Below are 20,755 nucleotides of genomic sequence, written 5' to 3' on the forward strand. Positions count from 1 at the left end.
GTTTTGGTTGAATCAGTTTAGCAGTGCCTGTAGGGACAGTCTCTTTTTTGTTTTTTAATTGTAGACTGATCTGGAGGAAAAAGAAATCTTTTTAACTAGACATCAATGATAGAAATGTTTCTGTTCTTATAGCTCTTTTGAAATTACTCTTCTGAATGATTTAAATATAATTTTTTTTGTAACTCTGTGTTTTAGAAATTAAAAATATGAAGAAAATGAATACTACTGTAGCTGAAAATAAATTATCGTCAGGATTTTAAAAGAAACTCCAGTTAGAAATGAATCATGATCCTAATTCCTGTGCAAGTTTTGATCCTTTGCTGACTGTCTGCCAGAAACATGGCAGACATCACGGTGTGTTTAGGGACACATGCATACAAAATAATGGCCTAGTAATGGTAGCTCAGGCAGGTTCCCTGCACCCTTTAGGCTGGGGAGCAGGCAGGGACTCTGACACTGGGATGTAGAAAGTTCTGACCCTGAGGAAATTGAACTGTGTTGTCAGGCAGTATGCAAACTGTTTGCTGTATCTACAGCACCCTGTGGAGAGCAGAGTTACAGGTGTTCTGGAAGTCCTGTTGCTGAAAAAAGAATTCCTGCTCCTGACAAGCAAATTCTCATCTGTGTGAGAGTGCACGCATGAATGTTGTGGGGGAAAAACTCTACCCTGTGAAAGCATGTTTCCAGTGTAATAATCAATTTTTGGGATTTCTAGCACCTGACTTTTAAGCCAAGTGCAGAAGTCACTTCCCAAGTCTGTATAGCTGTATTTAAATTATCCTTGGGCAGGTGCTGGACTCAAGCAGCATAGCCCAAAAGCCAAGGACAGCACGGTGTGAAGAGAGCCTGCAGCAAGTGACGTGGAGACCAAGTTAGTCACCCTTGCTGGAACTCAGTCAGTTGTGGGATTTCTGTTCTGTATAGAAATGCATGAGAGCATAGATAAAGGAGGTACCACAGTACCTGGACAGAGTCAGCCAAGGTGTAACCAAGCTCCTTAGCCTGGATTTAGCAGTGATTCTGCAAGAGTCAGCATGGCAGTGGCATCCCAGCAAAGGCTTGTGACAGGTAGATAAAGGAGTAGAGCTCACATAGTTCTGTCTGGGCTCAGTGGTGGTTTGTCATGTGTATTCAGAACCTATTGTATGAAGTACAGGAATTTGGGAGGACAGCAATATTTCGCAACTGAGACGTAAGGAAATTCATTAGCCCCAGTTGAGAGCGGGAGAATTAAGCGATCTGCCAAAATTGTGATATTACTCCTTTATATCATACTGGTATGACTCAGCTTTGACCTTTCTGCCTGAGAATTCACATCAACATATCTTAGCGGGGGAGCTCAGCATGTGTTTACAAGGTTCTGCAGAGAGAAAGGCCATTCCATGTGTGTAATAACACCAAATTATAACATGCAGCATTTTCTAGTGTTGAGATTGTCAATATTAAATGCCATGACAAAAGAAGAGGACAATTATGGATTGCTGAGGCACAACACAGATGGAAGAGAGGGCAAACATCCAGCCTTGCCCGGTCCTTCAGTGTGGGTGGCATGAAGAGGCAGTAGAATACATTTAGAAGTTAGGGCAGTGCACTCTGCCCAAGCCGCTGAACTCTGGCCTCTCTAGAAAAAGATTATCACATTGATTGGAAACATCCAGCAGAGCACAGCTGGGTCAAGCTGTGGCAGCTGTCACACCTTTCAGAAGGATCTTCTCAAGCTTTAGGTACTGCAGAGTGGTTTCTGACCCTCTGTACAGCCATGAACCTCCTGTCCCAATCTGAATTTTGTTCCTTTTCACTTTGAGTATTTTTGCTAGCACAGGGTGTCTCCAGCACAGTCCAAAATAATCTCTTTGAAGTAAAGAAGAGATGCCCTGGATACTTTAACCTCCTGAAGTAATCCTCACACTGTGAAGTGGGCTCAGTTTTTGCAATACTCAGTAGACAGTGCAGGGTTTATTGTGGAGTACTGTCTCTGCCAGGGCCTGATTTTGTGCTGCTGAAGTTGGGTGCTGTGCTGTTCCCCACCCTTCTGTGCATCTGCTAGCCCACCACCTATCTACATCACACACTGACAAATTGCTCTTATGAGCTTGGAAGCACTGAGGAAGGTAGTGTTGCCCTTGCTGCGTGCAGGAGCAGAGGATAATAGTTCTCTGTTAGTTATAATTCTGTTGTGCTTATTACTTTTAGTAGGGCAGGCAGTTTTGAGTGAAACGTGAATGAAACAAGCTCATGCAAAAATTTATTATAACAATTTAGGTTGTTTAGGGGTCCTGAAACTGTCTGCCAAACTCCTTTCCAATGGATGCACTTAAGATTCTGCCTTGTTGGCTTGTAAATTTTTGTTGCCTGATCCATTGTGCTGAAGCACACATGGGAGAGGGAGGTAATACTCTTCTTTGATTATGTGTTGAGTGAGGGAGGCGTAACAGGAAAGAAGGTTTGCAGCAGGATCCCAACAGAGGAGCTGTTTCAAAGCATCTGGCTCCTGCATAGACTGTTTGATTTGAAGAAACCTGGCCAGTAAATGCAAAGCAACCGTTCCAGTCAGTGTGACTGACTGGAAGAAAGCAAAGAAACAAAAGAAAGAAGCAGAGGCAGAAAGGGTGGAAGGCAAAAGAAGCATTTAAAGCTCAGATGTTTTAATTCTTTGGAGAGTGTCAAATAGCATGGTATAGCATATGGCTTGCAGCAGGTTTGCCCTTTTCCTGGCTGAAAGCTTGTCATCTGGAAAGGTGCAGCGGAGAGGTCCTGTTTCCTGTGCAGAGAAGGGCTTTGGCTATTTTGTAGGCACTTCTTTCAAACAATTCACCGCTCCTAAACTGATTATTTAGCGGCTCAGTTTGGCAAGGGACAGTGGTAGAAACCTTGAAGACAGCAAAATTAGGTTTGTGATGAAGTGGGCACAAAGAGAGAAGGTAAGAGATCCCCTGAATGCAGATAGGACTACAAGGAAGAAAAAAATCAAGCATTGGATAGTTGAGGACAGTGATGTGGTTTGGGATAAAAGTTTTTTATGTGTGTACACCTGTCCAAAATGTCCATCAGTCTTATGGTGGCAAACACAATCCTGGATGTAGCATGCATCAGACTTCTATAATTTTTTTTCCTTTATTAAAATTGATATAAGAAAAACCAGTTATTTTAAAGAATGAGGTTCAGGCTGGGCATTTGTATGTAATCTCTATTTCTCCCCAAAAGCCAGCTCCTCCAGAGTTGCATTCCATAAACCATTGCCCCGACATGTCCCTGTGAAACTGTTCTGTTCTGCTGGTTTCTGTTAGTGATGGATACGGCTCCTTTTGTTGCTCGTGGTAAAAGAGAACATTAATATTGCTTGTTGGTTTTGATGTTTCCAAGGAGTCATTTAAAAAGAGCACATAAGTCTGTAATGCATTGTTTTGGACAGAAGTCCTAGAATTTCCAAAGTCATCAGCAGTCTTGTTAAATACCTAATCTTTTATGCTGTCCTATTTCATGCTCTCCTTTACTTATCTCTCTACCTCTGATCCTTCTTTTTCTCATCTCACCTTTGCCGTCGGAGTGGTTCCCAGCAGCAGTGTGTACTGCCTGAGCAGCCACCCCCTGGGATTCTGAGCTCAGCTTCGCTTTTCCTGTTGAGATGTACCTGCTCAGATGGCTGCTCTAGAAGTGTTTAATATCACTGGCAGTGATAGCAGTTCTGCTGCAGTCTTCAGGCTGCTGTAATAACTCAAGTTAACGATGATGTACCCTTGTACGGGAAAAAAAGACCTTTTTGTATGCTGTTCAATGCCAACCTGGTTAGCATAGCTCAGTTAGCACTTAAAATACTGAGCATAGCAAAAGGAAAAATGAACTATGATCACACAATGAAACTATAAACATAAATACAAAAATAGTTGTGCAGTAGTTCTTGCAATGCTGGGATGTTGGGGGACACAAGACAGATGATGGACTTTGGCCCTGGTTAACATAAGAGATTTGATAACAGGATGCCTTGGCAATTTGGCAGTAGCAAACAGAACTTTGAGGATTGCAAGAAGATTCAATCAGACGGGTTTACTGGAAAAAGAAAATTACATCACATTTCTGCAAGCAAGAGATGTTTAAAATCCATAAGTTTGTTTATGTGATTATTAACCCAATCACTGTAGTAAAACATTACTAGCCTCCCTAAAATAGAATATAAGTGTTTGAATCCCACAATAAATCAGATTCTGATCACCAAATCAGTCTTCCTGTCTCTCTTCATCGGCAACATTACAGTACTCAGTTCTTTTGCCAGAGTCTTACTGCTACTTATTTCATTTATGCCAGAATGTTGTTTTTTTTTTTTTTTTTACTCCAGTGTATTTTGAACTTCTCTTGGCCATTTTGGCAGTGGACAAAATGTTTCTAGTGCTTGAAGAAAGTACAATTCTGTTTTTGCTTGTGCTTCTGAGAAATTCTTACCCTGTTGGAACTAAAACTTGCTCCCATGGATGTTGCTAAAACAACATTTGAACCCCAAACATTTTTAGTAACATCCTTATTGCATCTTGTATTAAACAAAGAACAGCAACAACAACAACAACAAAACCTCACCAAAAAAACCCACAAAAACACCAAAACAAACAAACAAAAAAAGTGGAATATATGCTGCAATTTTTTTTTCTAAACAAAACCATGGGGTTTTGCTGTTGTTTGATGTGATACTCTTGGTGAAAGTTTTTCAAAGCTTGCAGAAAATAATTGGAGTTCATAATTATGTGCATATTTGTAGACGGTCTCAGAGATAGGTTACTAATACAGGAAATAATTTTTTGTTTGCTGCTTTAATGCATAGTTATGCTGAACTAATTTTAATGGGTAATGACTGGCTAAATTGAATTATCACAATGCATAGAGGAACAGAGTTGTCTTGTGGACAAATATTTGAGAGAAGCTTCATAATGTATGCTGCCCTCCATTTACCAGAGCTGTGCTTGAAATAGAGCACCGGGAGTTTCTCTAAATTTCTGGTAACCATGGCAACTGCTGCTTCGGTGCTATTAGCCCAGTGTAATTGAGTGGAGTGGGTTGCTGGCGGTAATTTTTAGCTTTGCTGGGGCGATACTCACTCTTGCAGCTCTGGGCGCCGCTCGGAATGTTTGCAGTTCGGTGCCACGCTGGCACACTGAGGCCGTGCGCCTCGTGGGCTGTGAGTTTGGGAAGAGCCTGCCCGTGGGAGAGGCAGAGCCGAGCCGGGATGCGCCCTTGGCGGGGCTGCCGTTGGCACCTGCACCTTGTGGTTGCCTCGCAACAGCTCCCTTCTCTGAGCTTTACGGAGCTGAGACTGCTGTCCATACAGTTTCCTCTCCTCTGCCCCTCTTCAGCATATTTTGGGCACTTTCACACCCCTCCTCTCTCTCTCTGCAGGCTTTTTGCATTATTTCCTATCACTATGGAATTTTATTCCCAATAAAACTTGGCATAAAGGTGATGACAGACATACTTGTGGAAATGCACAAGTGCTTTACATTCTGTGCAGGATCTGGGGCTGAGTTGATTCTGATTTGTTTAAATTAAAAAAAACCCCAAAATTGGTAATTTTTAGTATCATCAGCTGATATGAAAAATTATGTAGAGAGGAAAAAGTGGGTTTTTTAAAAAAACTACAGACACATTGAAACAAAAAGTGAATTTGAGCTGGAAGTAAAGATAATGAATGAGTCTGAATGGGAAAAAAAACTCCAAAAAATCATGAACTCAGTTCAGGGATGTACCCTCCTTGAAAATTAGTCTTCTTGAAAAGACTAAAGAAATTAGACAAAACAGGAGTCTAATTCTATTATCTCTGTCATCTGTAGTTATCTTTTAAGGCATGGTGGTGCAAAAAGGGAATCAAATTACATCCACAGGATTAAAAGCTTTGCTCTTGTCTGTATAAGTTTATCAGCCAGCAATGAAAAATTTTGTCCAGAGTGATAAAAAATTGCAAATATGTAAGATGTAAATTAATGCAGGTGGGAAAACCAATACAAATAGTTTCTTTTAAACGGATGGAAGCATCATCAGAAGCAGAAATTTTGTTTGAGCATGTCAGTTTATGCATGGATTTATGGCAGGGAAGCAGTGTATTGGGGGCTGTTTTGTCATCAAGAACCTTTTCGGAATATAATTTGTCACTAGTTTATTGCAATAGTATATTTTTCATTTATCTCAAGCTCAGCTTAATTGACAGAAGAGAAAAAACGACCAGTATTTAAGGAAACAACTTCTTTGAACTATGTTCAGTATACTTTTATTGCCATTTAAAGTATTTTCAAAAATCCCTCAGTCTTTCTTAATTATTTAACAGGTACCATATCTTACCAGACAGTTTCATTTTTTGCTAGAGTTCATTTTATCTTCTTTGTGCATTGTTATGGCTGAAGATAACAAATATTACCATGCCTAAGGTAGACAGCTAAAAGATGCATTGGCTGTAGATTTGTTTGCTGGACCATTTTGTATCTGTTCATTTTGGCTGCAAGCACATCACTAAAATAACAAGCATTGTAGGTTCTTTAAAGGATAATACTGAAGATTATTTTAGTAGGTTTAGACCTGTTAACTAGTCCATAGTCTATTTGAAGACAAATTTTCAAAACTTGGATGCATACACACCATTTGGCATGAACAGGTCTGTTCTTCAAGGATCTGAATCTGTAATGGTTTTGTCATCTTTTGGAAAATTTGAGTGTTAGTATTTAAGAATTATTATGTGATTATAGGTAAAGAGGCCTCCCAGCCACTTTGAGCATGAAATATGCACATTGGAAATCCTTTTGTCAAACGCCACTTAAACCTGATGGTCCCTGAAACTCACATTTGTCAAAGATTTGCCTCAGGTTTGACAGTGCTCAGCCCAAGTAAATTTATGGCTATTTCAACTACTCAGTCGTCTGGGCAGGGCTTTTAGAGATTGTTTTAAGCAGGACTTTCAGAGATTGTTATCCCTGAAGGTGATCTTTTTTTAAGGAACAGTTTCAGAGGTTAAAATACTCACTCTAGGGTACAGGAGGCAGGTGTGGAAACTATCTTTTCTCTTTAAGAAGATGTGAAACCAGTGCATTATCACCAAAGGGGTATTGGGAGAGCCAAAGGTGATACAGAGACTCCATCATCAGAAGACATGAAAAGGCACTTTATTATCAGAAATCTACAGTTCTTGTGGAAACAATGGTGTACCTGAGACCTGATTGGCCTTTAGGAATCTTCTCTGACACTACTGGTGAACAGCACACTCTAGAGAACCATATCTATAAACAACAGTTACAGAAAGAGAGATAATTGGTTTTTAATTCTTTCTCTGAGCTTTCTCACAGATTCCCAGGAAAATCCTGGGACAGCTGTGTCTCTCTCTGTTCCGAGGATGTGTGATTCCCACAGTGTGTGTCTGTAGCGTTGGGACTGTTCAGCCTAGAGAAGAGGAAGCTTAGAGGGGATGCCATCAAGGTGAATATCTGAAGGGAGGCTGCAAAGACGGCAGAGCCAGGCTCTCCTCAGTGCTGCCCAGAGGCAGGACCGGAGGCAAAGGGCACAAACTGAAGCACAGGTTGTAGAGTCTCCATCATTGGAGGCATTCCAGCCCTGTCTGAATATGCTGCTGCCTGAAAATGCTGTTCCTGGGCAGCTGGCTCTAGGGGACTCTGCTTAAGGAAGGGCTTGGACAGGATGCCCATTCCTACCTCATCCATCCTGTGATTGTGTGGCATTACAGTAAATTTCCCTGACACCTGACTTGCAGGCTTTGTGAAAATGACTTTGTTTCTTCAGCCAAATTGTCACTAGTGAAAAGGAAATAATAAATATTATCCTGCAAAAGAAAGAAAAAAGTGATCACAAGAATTTTTGTGGCATTATAATCTAGAAGATTTGACAGAGCCATGAAGAGTAGAGTTTAGGGTTTAAAATGCACAAACATCCATTTGAACACGTGCTGCAGATCCTTCCTCCAAGGGATTTACCCTAAACATGAGGTTAGAGAGACTTGGTATCACTCCAACTTAGTTTAATTGCTCCACAGAAAATGGAATGACCCTGAAAAGGGGGGACTGAAAATAATCATACCAAGCTGGCTAGTGGTGGGCTCTCTGGGGAGATCAGGGAAGATTGAACTCATGCTCCCTCTGTCCTGGCTGAAGGTTTTAACTCCTGCACTATTGGCTAAAAGAGAAAAACAGTGCTGCCTTGCACTTCTTCTGGAAGAAAAGACAGCTCCCCTTGTCTCTTACAGCAGTGCTTTATTTTGCACAAAATCAGCTCCTGGATGCTTTAAAGAAAACTTTTCATTCTGGTGCTGAAAGCTGTCTTACCAATGAATAGAGGATTAAAACACAAACTGATTTGGGAAAGAAAGTTTTGGCTTCTTGTGCCACAGAAGATCAAGCCACAAGTGGAAATCAGTAAATCCAAGCACCATTTTAATTATTTCCCTCTGGTGTTGATGCCATGAAACAAAAAACTGTGAATCTCTGCAACAATGAGGCTTCATATTTGTTTCTAAAAGGTATATGAACCAGGTTATTAAAAAATACACTGGACACTTTTTAAGACTTGAACTGTTACTACTTTTTCTAGACTCTATTTTCTGTTTTATATCTTTTGTATGGTGACAGAGATAAATGTACCTAAAATATTAAATAGCTTCTCTCATGTGATTTCCATCATTTTCAGACCAATGACTGAATTAAGAAAATTGGTTGATCAGCTGAATTTTGTATATTGTGCTATCTCAGTCGGCTTGGGTGTCATGTGTCCTGTGCACTTTTTTCAGAACCTGTAAAAGCATAGAAGTAAATTGATCGTCTTGATTGAACTTAATTTTTGTTCAACATCCAGCACATGAAGAGGAATACTTTTGTGATACTCCTTTGTATTTATTTGCTACACAAATTAAAATACAAAATCCTAAAATAATTTTTCTCTTTGAACTGAAGAACAGATTTAGTTAAGGAGTCATATTCAAGCATGATGTAAAAATACTGAATCTATCCATGCTTTCTGTATGCAAAACATTGGCTGTTATTTATGATTTCCACAGTTTTCAGGGGTCTTGGATGTAGTGAATCCTGGCATCTGGAGAGGATAGCCACTCAGTGTTGTCAGGAGGTGGAGAAAAGCATTAACATCAATCATTTCCATCTACAAAGTCTATCTAAAAATGCTGCTTGAGTCAGCCTGTGCCTAATTTCATCCTGATAAATAGTTTCAAATCTGAGAAAAAGCTAGAATTAATGGTTGTTCAGAAACATTGCATTAAAATACTAAAAGTTTCACAGAAAAATAATTAGTTCCATTTACTCAATGAAGTTCTGGCTTTATTAAAAAGCAAATATTTTGCTCACAATTTTAAAAGGTAAAGTGGTTAAAGAGCTTTCTACTTATATAATTGAAAGATTTGAATCCTTTTTGGAAAGAAGGAGGTGAAAAAAAAACCCCAGTAAAACACTAAGGAGCTTTAAAGTTGTGGGCAGCACTTCCATACTGCTCTGTCCGTAAGCAAGTTGGAATGTGGCTGAAATATCTATTTTTGAAAAAGGAAAGAAAAATGCACCAGGTTATGAGAGTATTCCTCTTTCTGATTAAACCCCTTGACTGTGCTTACAGATAAGTTTTCCGCTTTTTTATGTGGTTTTTCTGGCTGCACCATCTGTCTTAGCTTTAGGAGCAGGATGTTCTTTATGTATCTTTTAACGTGTTCTTACAGCTGGGGGTAGATTTCTCTGAAATAGTTTTCGTTTGCATTGCGACTACCAAAAATGTACATATTTTCTTTTCTTCAACCTTTCCCTTCAGGTGCAGAAACCTGACGTTTCCTGAGAGTCTCCCCGAGGTCAGCATTGTGTTCATATTCGTTAACGAGGCGCTCTCGGTGATCCTGCGCTCCATCCGCTCAGCCATCGACCGCACTCCTGCTCACCTGCTCAAGGAGATCATCCTAGTGGATGATAACAGTAACAATGGTAAGAGCCTTTGGTTCTTCCCCCTCCCTGCCCTGAGGCTGGATCATACAAGAGAAACCTTGAGTTCTGGCTCTTGCTCATCCTTTTGGCCTTTCTGATGTTAAGGGTGGGTTTTCTCCCTTCTTCACTCCACGCTCTTGCTGGGCTGTCTTTAACTCTGCACAAGTGGGGCGTGTTTAAAAGTGTGTACAAAAGAAAGAATGTTTGAGTGTCTGGTAGGCACAGTTTTGAATGTAGCAATAGATTAGACCTAGCAAGTTTTACTCTTGGTGCTTCAGAGGGTTTTCAAGCTCATAGGGTTTCTGCACTGCTATTTCCACTGTATGATTCCACATGTGTACTCTCTGTTGTGTATAAAATGTCTTTCTGTGTTTCTTAGACTTCTCCTTTAGATTTCAAGTTCTCCTCTCCTCATTAGCAGCACTTACCTTGCTGCTTCTCTGCTGTCTGTACTCAGATGCTGTGCGCCATGATCTGAAGGATTGCACTGCCCATCTCTGATGGTGCAGTGCTTGCCAGGTATTTGTCAGTGAGACCATGCTGGGCACTATTTGCAAATCTTATTTTCTAGGAACTTTAGTGATAAAATTTTAATAAGCACAGAATGCTGAACATAAAGAAAAATTCTGCTGGGCTGGGGGTTTAATTCTGAACTGCTAGAAAACAAGGAGAATCTGAATTTATCTTGTTGAAGGAAAAAGCTGAACAAAGGCTTCTCTTATCCTTGCCATCACAACTGCTGTTATCTGGCTATATCCCTGTAGCTAAATCCTGTGACTTGCTGCTGATCACAAGTGTGTCTCAGATTTGTACAGGGAAGAAACTTATTGGGAAGCAAGTAAATAAGTTCCCCACTCCAGGCTATGCACGTCATCGTAGCCTCTTCTGCTGGCTATGAATGAAAGAAAAACTGCAATCCTGACTCTTCAAAGTACACACAAAACACAACAACTTGGTGTAGGCCTGTGCCCTAAGTTTTGTCTTTTCCCTTATGCAACACTTAGCAATATGATAGAAAGAGCACAACATTGCAATACAGCTTTGACTGGTGAACTGGGCTGCGACTGTGTGAATCCAATCCTGCACCTTTCAAATGGGAGCTGAAAGAATCTGAGTAGCTGCTGGTGCTGCAGGGCCTGAGGGCTCTGGACATTGATGAACTGGCCACAAAGCAGACATAAAAGGAGAAAAATAGTCTGGTGGAGAAAAAGTGGCTTCTAGAGTTGGAGTCTGATATTGTATGGTTTACAGGCAGTTACTGCAGTGGGCAGATTGCAGAGCAATGTCAGAAATACCAGTGTTTCTGAGGGCCTGTCCTCACTGTGATGAGCTCACTAACAAACACTCTTTGCACTGTGCTCTACACACTTGTCCAAATTATTATTTTTCATTATTTCATACCTGAAATAGAACAGAAATCACAGGAAATACTTCATCTTTCAGGAAAACCTGCCCAGCCACATTTTGTTGGTATTACTGTACTGTATAGTATTTTTATGATTTGCTGGGCCTTTTATTTAGGCTTGCCTTTCTTACCCTCCAGTGCCTTAAATCCTCAGGTTCCTGGCCCCAAGCAGGGAGACAGAAATTGAGAGGAAGGTAACCTTTGCTTTGGCTGCCTTGGCTTGGTGTTACATGTCATTTTATACAAAATCACACTGTGCAGAGCTATAGTTAGTCTCAGAGAAAAATTCAACCCTCTACAGGATTTTATGCTACTCCTCTAACCCTTTCTCTGGCTTCTCTTCTCTGCAGAACTAAATTAGATTTCTACAGTCCTCTTTATCCCATAATGAATGCTGAAGACCTGGTAATAGGCATATGTTTGGAGCTGATGGATGTTTGGAATGGGAGAGATTGTAAAGATGATTTATGGGCTTTCCTACTATTAGTTTAAATCTTGAAATATTTATTTTAAAACTTACTTTCCCTTTTACGATATTCTATTTTCCATTTTTTTCTCCCTTCTAGCATTGCTGAGATGAATCCTTTATATTCAGTGTCATTCTGTGTTTTTGTTAGTAGCTCTTTAGCTTGCAGGTGTTGCTGCTTGTAAGATAAGTGGGTTACTCTGGGTTTCCCTGTAATGTTACCTGAGGGGGCAAACACTTGGTTTGTGCTTGCAATGGGCTCCAGCTCTGCTTCTCACAGGGATCTGTCAGAATCCTAATTATAAGTGGTATTTTCACTCTGCAGCATTCGCCAGGGATGGCAGCTTCTCTTAACTTGATGCAAGATTTCTTTCTGTGGTGCCGCAGCCATGGGCTTCACAGGCAGGAAACGTCACCCTGTGGGAAGTGACTAGAAAGAAAAAGTGAGACCAGAGATCTGGCAGAGTCCAAATGGGCACGTTTTAATGAATCCCAAATTTCTGTAGACCTGTATTTTGGAAAAGAGCAGTGCAAGAACTGGATGGGTTTTTTTTTAAAATTCCAGAAGGCTGATTTCAGAAACCATTAATTCAAGTATAGGGCCAAAGTCTGTACATTTGTCTTGAACAAAATGTGCTGTAGCATTTTATTTCATGTACTTCAAGGGGTGTCAAGCAAATTATCTATGACTTTCCCTAAAACCTTGGTGCAGTTTTTCAAGTTCCCAATTATGCTTCAGGAGACCTCAATTAATCTCTTTGTGAAGTTTTCCTTTTTTTAAAATAAGTGTTTGGAGTTAGAAAACTGTGAAAAGGCCAGTGTGTGCCATTTAAAAGTGGAAAATAGATTTTGCAGGTCCTAAAATTTCGATCCTTTATTTAATAAAGCCGTTTGCATGGCTTAATGTGTGTATTTCACCATACCATCTTTTCTGGTGGAATTCTGATGAAGATTGCTCTGCATTGTTTTATAAATGCTGATAGGTACATTAGTAGTAGAATTTAATTTGATTGAAGGATAAAAAAGGCACATTTCAGTGACTATTGTATGTTGAGAACAGAAGTTTTATTAAAACAAGTAAAGTATCAATGTTGTTTATTTGAGTCTCATTTGGGTCTTAGTCATGTTGGTGACTAAGCAACTGCACAGATTTCAGGTGTTATACTGTATTTTTTAGTGTCAGATCAGACTCTTTCTCGTTCTCCCCAGTAGTGCTGTTTGCTTTGCAGAGATAAGGTACAAGTAAGTTTACAATTTGGCAATATAATTATTTTTTTTATTTCAAAAGCAACAGAATTTTATTTTTATTTTCAGAGAAGAGGCTTAAAAAATGTGACCACACCCATGACTGCTGGTGTTTAATTAGACCTTAGAAACATATTTAAAAGCATTGCCTGAGCTGTAGACTGCTGGCATTGTGGTTTATTCCCCCTGGTTTGTGGCATTCTCCCCTCTGGGGACAGGGTAGTGACCTTCTGACCACTGGAGCCCTGGTTTGACTTTTGAGTCTTTTTGCTGGTGTTGAGCACCACTGCATTACAAAGTACCTCTTGAAGGTATTTTCAGATGATTTGAAATCTCTCTAAAAAAGCTGGTTGTTAGCCATGATGAGTTCAGCTTCGTGGGGAGGCAGTGGGCATTAGTGTGTCCAGAGTATGCCTTGTAAAATTTCATACTATAGCAGTAATTATCATGCTCTAGGACATTTTTATTTCTCATTACAGTTAATAATATTGCAGTAGAGGCTCATATTTTGCAAGGTTCATTCCTTTTCCTTGAAGCATTACTTATGAATTAAATATTCCTACATGTTCAGTGTAATAATTCTCATTTTGTCCTGAGATTTCCATGAATACAGCTATTGAACTGCAGTAATAATGCTGGATATCACAGGATGTGAATTTTATGTCTTGCACTGTTGAGAATTAGCACAGACTGGTAAAAAGTGGGTCAGGTGCAGCCATATCACCTGTGAGAGGTTGTCCTCAAAACACTGACTGAAAAGAAACTTTTCAAAAAGTATCCAGAGCTTTTCATTAAAAAGTTATATTTCTGTGGTAATTCTTAAGAGATATTTGGGAATAGAAGATTGGCTGATTTTTTTTCCTTTACAAAAGCAGCGATGAACTCAAGACTACTGTTCAAATGCAAGCCTGATTTCATAGCACAGCCGAGTTTGAAGATGGCTTACTTGCAGATCATACAACTATGAAAAACCTGTTGATAGCAATCTCCTGGGGAAAACCTTTGGTCTTGCTTTCTCTCTGTTTGGATTCTTGTTCTTCCCTTACCTGAATGTCAGGAAAGTGCCAAGACAAACAGAAATATCTGAAACCAAGGAAATAGGCCAAGTTTATCCAAACCTGCATTCATTTTTGGGCTGTGGTTTGTGCATCGGGAAGGCTTTACTTTATCTGCCTGCATTGATTCTCTGCATTAGTTAATGGTCTTGTTGCTGAAATCATTATTGCGCCGTCTTCACAGAAGCAAGCTCTCAGAAGGGTTGACAGGGGATTGACATGAAAAGAGGGCTGTGCAGTGCTGGTTAGGAATCAAATGCTAAAAAGCATATATTTATGTATAGAGCAGGAAATCTGTTCCCACTGTGGATTTGAGAAAAACGTTGGCTGTCGTTACAAACTCTGCCTTTTACTTTAGTAACATTTAGGGCTGCAACTGGAATTAATGAAGGCAATTCTTTGAGCATATGTCTGCTTCTGCGTGTCGTGGGCTGTTGCTGGGACTGCAGTGAGGTGTGCCAGCCACTGTGGATGCATCTGAAAAGACAGAAGAAGGAAATAACCGGAGGCAAACCCTTGTCCTCTGCCCATCTGTTCCAGTTGCCACCAGAAGTTAGAGCATAATGTTCTTATTCATGTCCTGGCCATGCAGTTCAGAATTCTGGTGGGAAAAAATATGAACTACTAATGTAAATAGACTCTGAGATTTTTGTGAGGACACTGGATCCTGAAGATGACGTCCTGGACTGGCTGTGGACTGTTGTCTCCTCTTACTTGTAAGTCGTTGTGACAGTGAATTTGATTCCTGCTTTAAAGGGGAGAGGCTGTGGAGTAGGATATCACAATGAAGTGTGAAACAGAGCAGAAAAGAGAAGCACACTGCTGATGAATAAGGCCATTTATCCCAATCATTCTTCCCCCGTGTGGTTTTTTTGGGGGGTTTTTTTTGTTTGTTTGTTTTTGTTTGGTTTTTGTTTTGTTTTTGTTTTTGTTTGTTTTTTGTTTCTTTTCTTCTGTATTGGTTGGTTTGGGGTGGGTTTTGTTTTGTTTTTTTTTAAATTTTGTTTGTTTGTTTTTGTTTTTTGGGGTTGTTTTGGTGTTTTTTTTTTTTTTATTTTCTTTTTTTTGTGACTCCTCACACCTTTTTCTCCTCCTGTGTTCATTGGTTCTTCTTTTCATCCAGGGGTGATCTTGTTCCTTGGTCTTTATTGTCTCAGCCACTTTCCTTGGATTCCTTCTACCCTGGCAGTCTGCTCTTTTTGAATGCTTACTTCCTCACTCCCCATCCCTACAACTCATCCTTCTTTGTGAGCTTGTGTCCTTCAGGTGGGGTCTCCATTTTCCATGTTCTCAAGTTCCAGGGTACCTGTGCCTCTTATAATTGCCTCCATCCCAGCATTTACTGCACTTTCTCACAAACTGCGTTCCTCCATCTCCCCATCTCACCATTCAGCTTTCCCTCGCTTTTAGCTGCAGTAATTAAACTCCTGCCTGAATCATCCCTCCCTGCCTTCCTCCACCCCCAGTAACAGTCTGGCCCTTCTTTTTTTGGGCATATTTTTTTCATTTCTCGCTTTCTTCCTTTCTCTATCCATTGCCTCCTTTTCCATTTTCTTTTTTCCCATTTTCCATTTTCTTTTTGCATTCATTCAAGAACAATTATGAAGTATACTTTTCAGGCAGCTTTCCTGACTCCCCCATGCCTGAACTCCATAGTCCATCAGATTCAAGGACTGACATTTCATCCCACGAGGGGGCAGGGATAGCTTCCCTTTCTGGAGGCAAGGCTCTGGGTTTTGTGTGCTTGTCATTATAGTTGTTTGAAAGCTGTTTGTTACGTTGGGAACCATCAGAGTCTCCTTTGTTTACAACTCCAGTGGAAGGTCCTTAGCCTTCCTTTTCTGGGCAGTTAGGAGAGTTCCAGTGCTGTGAGACCATTTGCCTCTGTGGAAGCTCTGTGTGCTCCAAAGGTGTTGGCAGTGACAAAGTGGCCTTTTCAGCAGAACAGTTATTTCAGTCATCTACAATGCACCATTGTTCAGTCTGTTGGTATGGCTGGAGAAGCAACATTTCCACGTGTGTGCCAGCTGACAGCAGAGCCTCTGTCCACATCAGGGGGCAGCTGTGCAGGGCAGAGCTTTTATTGCAGTCTCCTGACATCAGACTTTATGACTCAAGCATTCAGATAATGCTATGAATTGAATCTTCCCTAGCCAAAAGGGGCCAAAAGTTAATGTATGGTCATCTTATCTTTTATTCCATCTGTGAGGCGATTTAGCTTGTTCAGTCCTGATCCACTTACAAGGTAGCAGTCTGATGAATACCTTTTCCTGTGTCAGATTCAGCACACAAAGTCCAAGAGGACTGGCCTTGTTTAATGGTGGCTGTTTTACCTTGAACCCCAGTGTGCCTTCTCATGACACAGCCCTCAGTGTGGGCATACTCAAGTGTGCCCTCATGTTCCTGGTCATAGCAAAGCCTGAAACAGACGAATAAATTACAGTTCCAGTTTCTAGGTGATGATAAATAGCTGCACGCTGGCACTTTGGAGTATTCTGGAAGAATTATTTGGGTCATCTAACAGAAAATAGCATCACCTGTGTCAGGTGTGATTCAGAAGCCTAATGTGACCACACTTAGAAGCTGCAGTCACATTCACTGAGAGCAGGCTTGGTTTAAGCTCTTCTGGTGGTGATGAAGAATTCACCCTGTGTGCCTTGGAGGTGCTCTGGGCTGCTGGCATCCTGGCTCTGAGGATGCCAGCACATAAATACTGCCTTGGGCACTTCTCAGTACCATCACTGTGATTTTAGCCTTAAAATTAATCTCTAGAGAGCCCTGAGAAATTGCTTGGTTAAAAAAACCTGTTTCTTTCCCCCCCTCTCACATTTGTCAGATTATTTTGCCTTCAAAAATGCTTGAATGGTTTCTGTTGATAGTGTTCTCAAGAACGTGTCACTAAATTCAAGTAGCAGCCAGAGGTATAGATTTGGTGCAGCAAAAAACATTCATGAGCAAAGTGCCAATATCTGTTGATGTCAGTAAGATACTGTGCTTTGATCAGATTATTTCCTTTTGACGTCTTTTCCCATGGAGTCTTAAATAGAAATTGTATTTGAAATATTCTAGTAATGTGAGCTCTTATGAGCCTGAATGACTTCTTAAAGGATTTCTTCCTCTTTCCTTATCAAAAGAATGGCACTTATAATTGAAAGAGTTTGACAGGGCGTGGGGAAAATACTCTGTAATGTCAGACAAAGGAGTTAAAGGATTTTGTCCTACAGAAAGTTAAGAAATGAAAATTGCTTTTTAAATGAACTTCGTTAAGATTTACCTTTTCTTCTCAACCCAAGCATACTTTTCTTAAAAAGAAAAATGAATAAAAAGAGATCTTTCATAGAATCAATGCTGAGTTCTTAACTTTAAGTAGTGGTAATAACACTTCCTTCCAGAGCTGACAATTTCAAACACTTCAATTTCTTTGTGATAGAACCTCAAAATTCTTGATGTGCTGAAGGGCCCAAGTCATGGTAAGAGATTTGCCTGAAGAAGTATTTAAGAGTGTTCAAGCATATCACTAAATGATAAAAATCAGTTAGCAAAATATATTGATAAATTACAGATTAATCTTTGGTCACTACACAGAGGCATATTTATAGGCATTGCTAGATATTTTAAAGACATTGTGGAACCTACTCTAAGTCTAAAGTTCAAGTACAGAACATTTTAACAAAGGAAATGTGAATTCTAAAAGAACTAAAACAATTCATGCTGGCTTTTCTTTTGGCCTGCTTTTCTGTGGATATGTTTGGCATTGAGTTCTTTGAAAGTGTTCTCAAAGTATATTCGATGGCCAAATTTTAAATTACTCGACTTTACTTCTTCACTGCTAGTGATTTCTGGGGATGTTACTAAAATGGTGTTCCTTCCTTTCGCCCTGGAAAAGCAACCTGTTTAAAGTCGTGTGCTTCAACGAGCAGCCTGGGAAAACTTTGGGGAAGCTCAGTTTAAAACTTTGTGGAAAATGTGATGAATGTGAATAAAAGCTAAAACTTTCATTTATGAGGATGCAAGTACCAAGGGAAAAATGAGGATTTAGGGGTTAGGCTGTGAGAGAGTGAGAATTCCTGCTTGTTTTTCCTCACCTGGTTTATTTGGAAAAAAAAGGTTTTGTTTTCATTGGGCCTCCGTGGCCAGAGTTGCTGTTAACACCACTTAGTGGAACTCTGTTGTGAGAGTCTGGGGGTGCATGAGTTTGTATGGATGGAGATACAGGTTATATGCTGAAAATACAAATGGTCTTCATGTTCTTTTTGGTTTTCACAAGCGTCTAGAGTCTGTTAGATTTTTGGTAGGTTCTGCAGTCAATTTCCTACATGACTGGGCAACTCTTACTCTCCTGGCTGTCTGACTGGGGACCTGTGTGGAGCTGAATTCTTTTGCCACATCCCAATGGCATTTTGCAATGGAGTTTGTGAATGAAATGAAGGTTTTGGTTTTATTTTTCTTATTAGTTTCCTTTCAAACATAATCTGAGAGCAGTGGTAGATGCTTTTTGGTACCAACTCAAAGGACAAATTGTCTTTCATTAAATTTAAAGGGGTTTGTCTGCACTGCAGTGTGAACTTTCAACTGAGTAATTCGGAATCATGATGAATGCTAAATAACATGGCAGCATGAATCATTGTTGTTTTTGTTTGGCAGCAGGGAAAACCTTGATGGAATAGCTAAGTGCTTTCAGTTTTCTCCAGATAGCTCAGTGTCGGCTGCTGCATTGCTCCTTTGCTCCTCACTGACACTCCTTTGGCCCAGTGCCTGTCTAATCATTGTTTAATGTTTCAAAAGCTGCCACCTTCTATTTGAAGCAATCTTTTCAAGCAGTACAAATACCAGTAGATTTGCATACAGTAGAGAAATAGAAATAATTGGAAAAATAAAGTATAAAAATAAATAAGAAATGAGATGTTAAGAGCATTAATGTTTTATGAAGGTGAAAAAAAATCTGCATAGCTAATCAAATTATGGTGAAATTTAAGGAAGCCTGAAGATATTTCTGTGGCTAAATAGATGATCTATCAGTCTTGCAGGCTATGGAATAATTATTTCTCCCCACCTATTGCTCCTAATCTCAAGCTTTGCTCATGTACATGAAGTGGAAGGAGAGCAACAAGGTCTTCTAAAATGAGAAACAAGTTGCAACTCATTTGCCAGCGAATAAACAAGTTGACAACTTATCTGCCAGCAAATTAACCATGATTTCTGTTTTTTGTTACCATGAATGACTGCAGTGTCAGTACTTGAAAAATGTATTCACATTCCCTTGTCAAATAAGTGACTGTGGTTCCCTGCCTTCTGGTGTTATTATTACTGTGCAGGCAACAAGTTTGAAACATCTCCCCGTGGTCTGCTTCTCATATGAAATGTCTAGGATTACATTTCAGTGATATTTGTGCACTTGAAACTTCTCAGTAGTTCATAGGCTTTGACAACCAGTTTGGAACATGCAAGTGAAGCTGAGTAGCACTGGGTCTGGTTTTGTGTGTTCTCTCATCAGGTATCTCTGTTTCCAAGGAAATGGGGTTTTTTTCTCTTTACCAATCTCTCCCCCCCACAAATTGATAAAATGCAAGGAATGTCGAGGCAAAAGTTGTGTGACTGTGTGTATGGTTAATGTCTCTTGTGTCCAAGATGGAGACCTGCTTGACTCTGAAGGTTCCTGTTCATCTAGGAATAAATCTTACAGCATCTGAGCTTAGAGCATTAGTCCAATATGTGAAAATAGACTTCAGGAAAGCTTTTTCACCAGAAAAATTCAGCTATAGCATAGCCAAGAAAAAAAAAAAGGAAAAAGGTAGGTTGGTTAAAAAAAGGGAGATTTTTTTTGACTGAGAAGTAAAGACTTTGTGCAGAATTTCCTTCTCCTGGGGAGCCCAAAGACTGACTAAGAGCAAGAGAAATAGTCAAGGTTTCTTTGGTTGGTTGGTTGGTTGGTTTTTGGTTTTTTTTTATATTGTCTAGATCTGCACACTGCTAGAGCTATCTGAAGTAAGCTGCATCTGACATCTGACTTTGGAAATTTTCATTTAGTGTGTCTCCATGCTTCAGCAATTACATCTCCCAGAGGAGAAGAACATCACAAAATAATGAAGTTAGAGGAAACCTCAGTGACTTGTTAAAAGGAGCATCATCACACGTGGGCACAGAATGATCACATAGATCATAGGAAGACAATTTCATATTAAATAAGAGAATTTGTACTTTAGTTTTACCCTACAAGCCTGAAAAGATCAGTTGTACACAGTGATACAGAAGTACTTTACAGGTTGCCTGATACTCAGTTGACCCTGAGCAGTATTTTACGTAACTCCAACTAAACTTTCACTGATCTGCTCTTCTCCTGAAATCTGAGTAAATGCCTCTATAACTGTATGCCCCAGTAGGAGCTCTGGGAAGAGTTTGATAGCAGGGAGTGTTGGTAGTTCATATCCTTGAAAACACATTGGGCATGGGAACTGCTCGGTGTTTCTCTCTCTGATGGAAATACAGCAGCCTGGAATCCTCTGCAAAGCTTCAGACATCATGTGGGCAGAGCACTTCTGCAGGAGCCAGGTCAGTAAATCCTGTGCAAAGCAGTCAAAATTACTGTTTTACTGCAGGCTGCAGAATGGGATTTTTGGTTGGTTTTGCAGAT

General features: G+C 40.1%; 1 protein-coding gene across 4 annotated transcripts in view; it reads left to right on the plus strand.

The window, feature by feature from the left end:
- Positions 1-20,755, plus strand: part of GALNT18 (polypeptide N-acetylgalactosaminyltransferase 18) — a 210,937-nt gene that overhangs the window by 94,907 nt on the left and 95,275 nt on the right. For all 4 annotated transcript variants that reach the window (XM_038139175.1, XM_038139173.1, XM_038139176.1 and 1 more), the window contains exon 4: positions 9,787-9,953. In XM_038139175.1, the coding sequence (XP_037995103.1) occupies positions 9,787-9,953 (167 nt within the window). The remainder of the gene's footprint in view (positions 1-9,786; positions 9,954-20,755) is intronic.

Source organism: Motacilla alba, chromosome 5 (assembly GCF_015832195.1).
Source record: "Motacilla alba alba isolate MOTALB_02 chromosome 5, Motacilla_alba_V1.0_pri, whole genome shotgun sequence".
In the NCBI taxonomy this organism is placed as follows: Eukaryota; Metazoa; Chordata; class Aves; order Passeriformes; family Motacillidae; genus Motacilla; species Motacilla alba.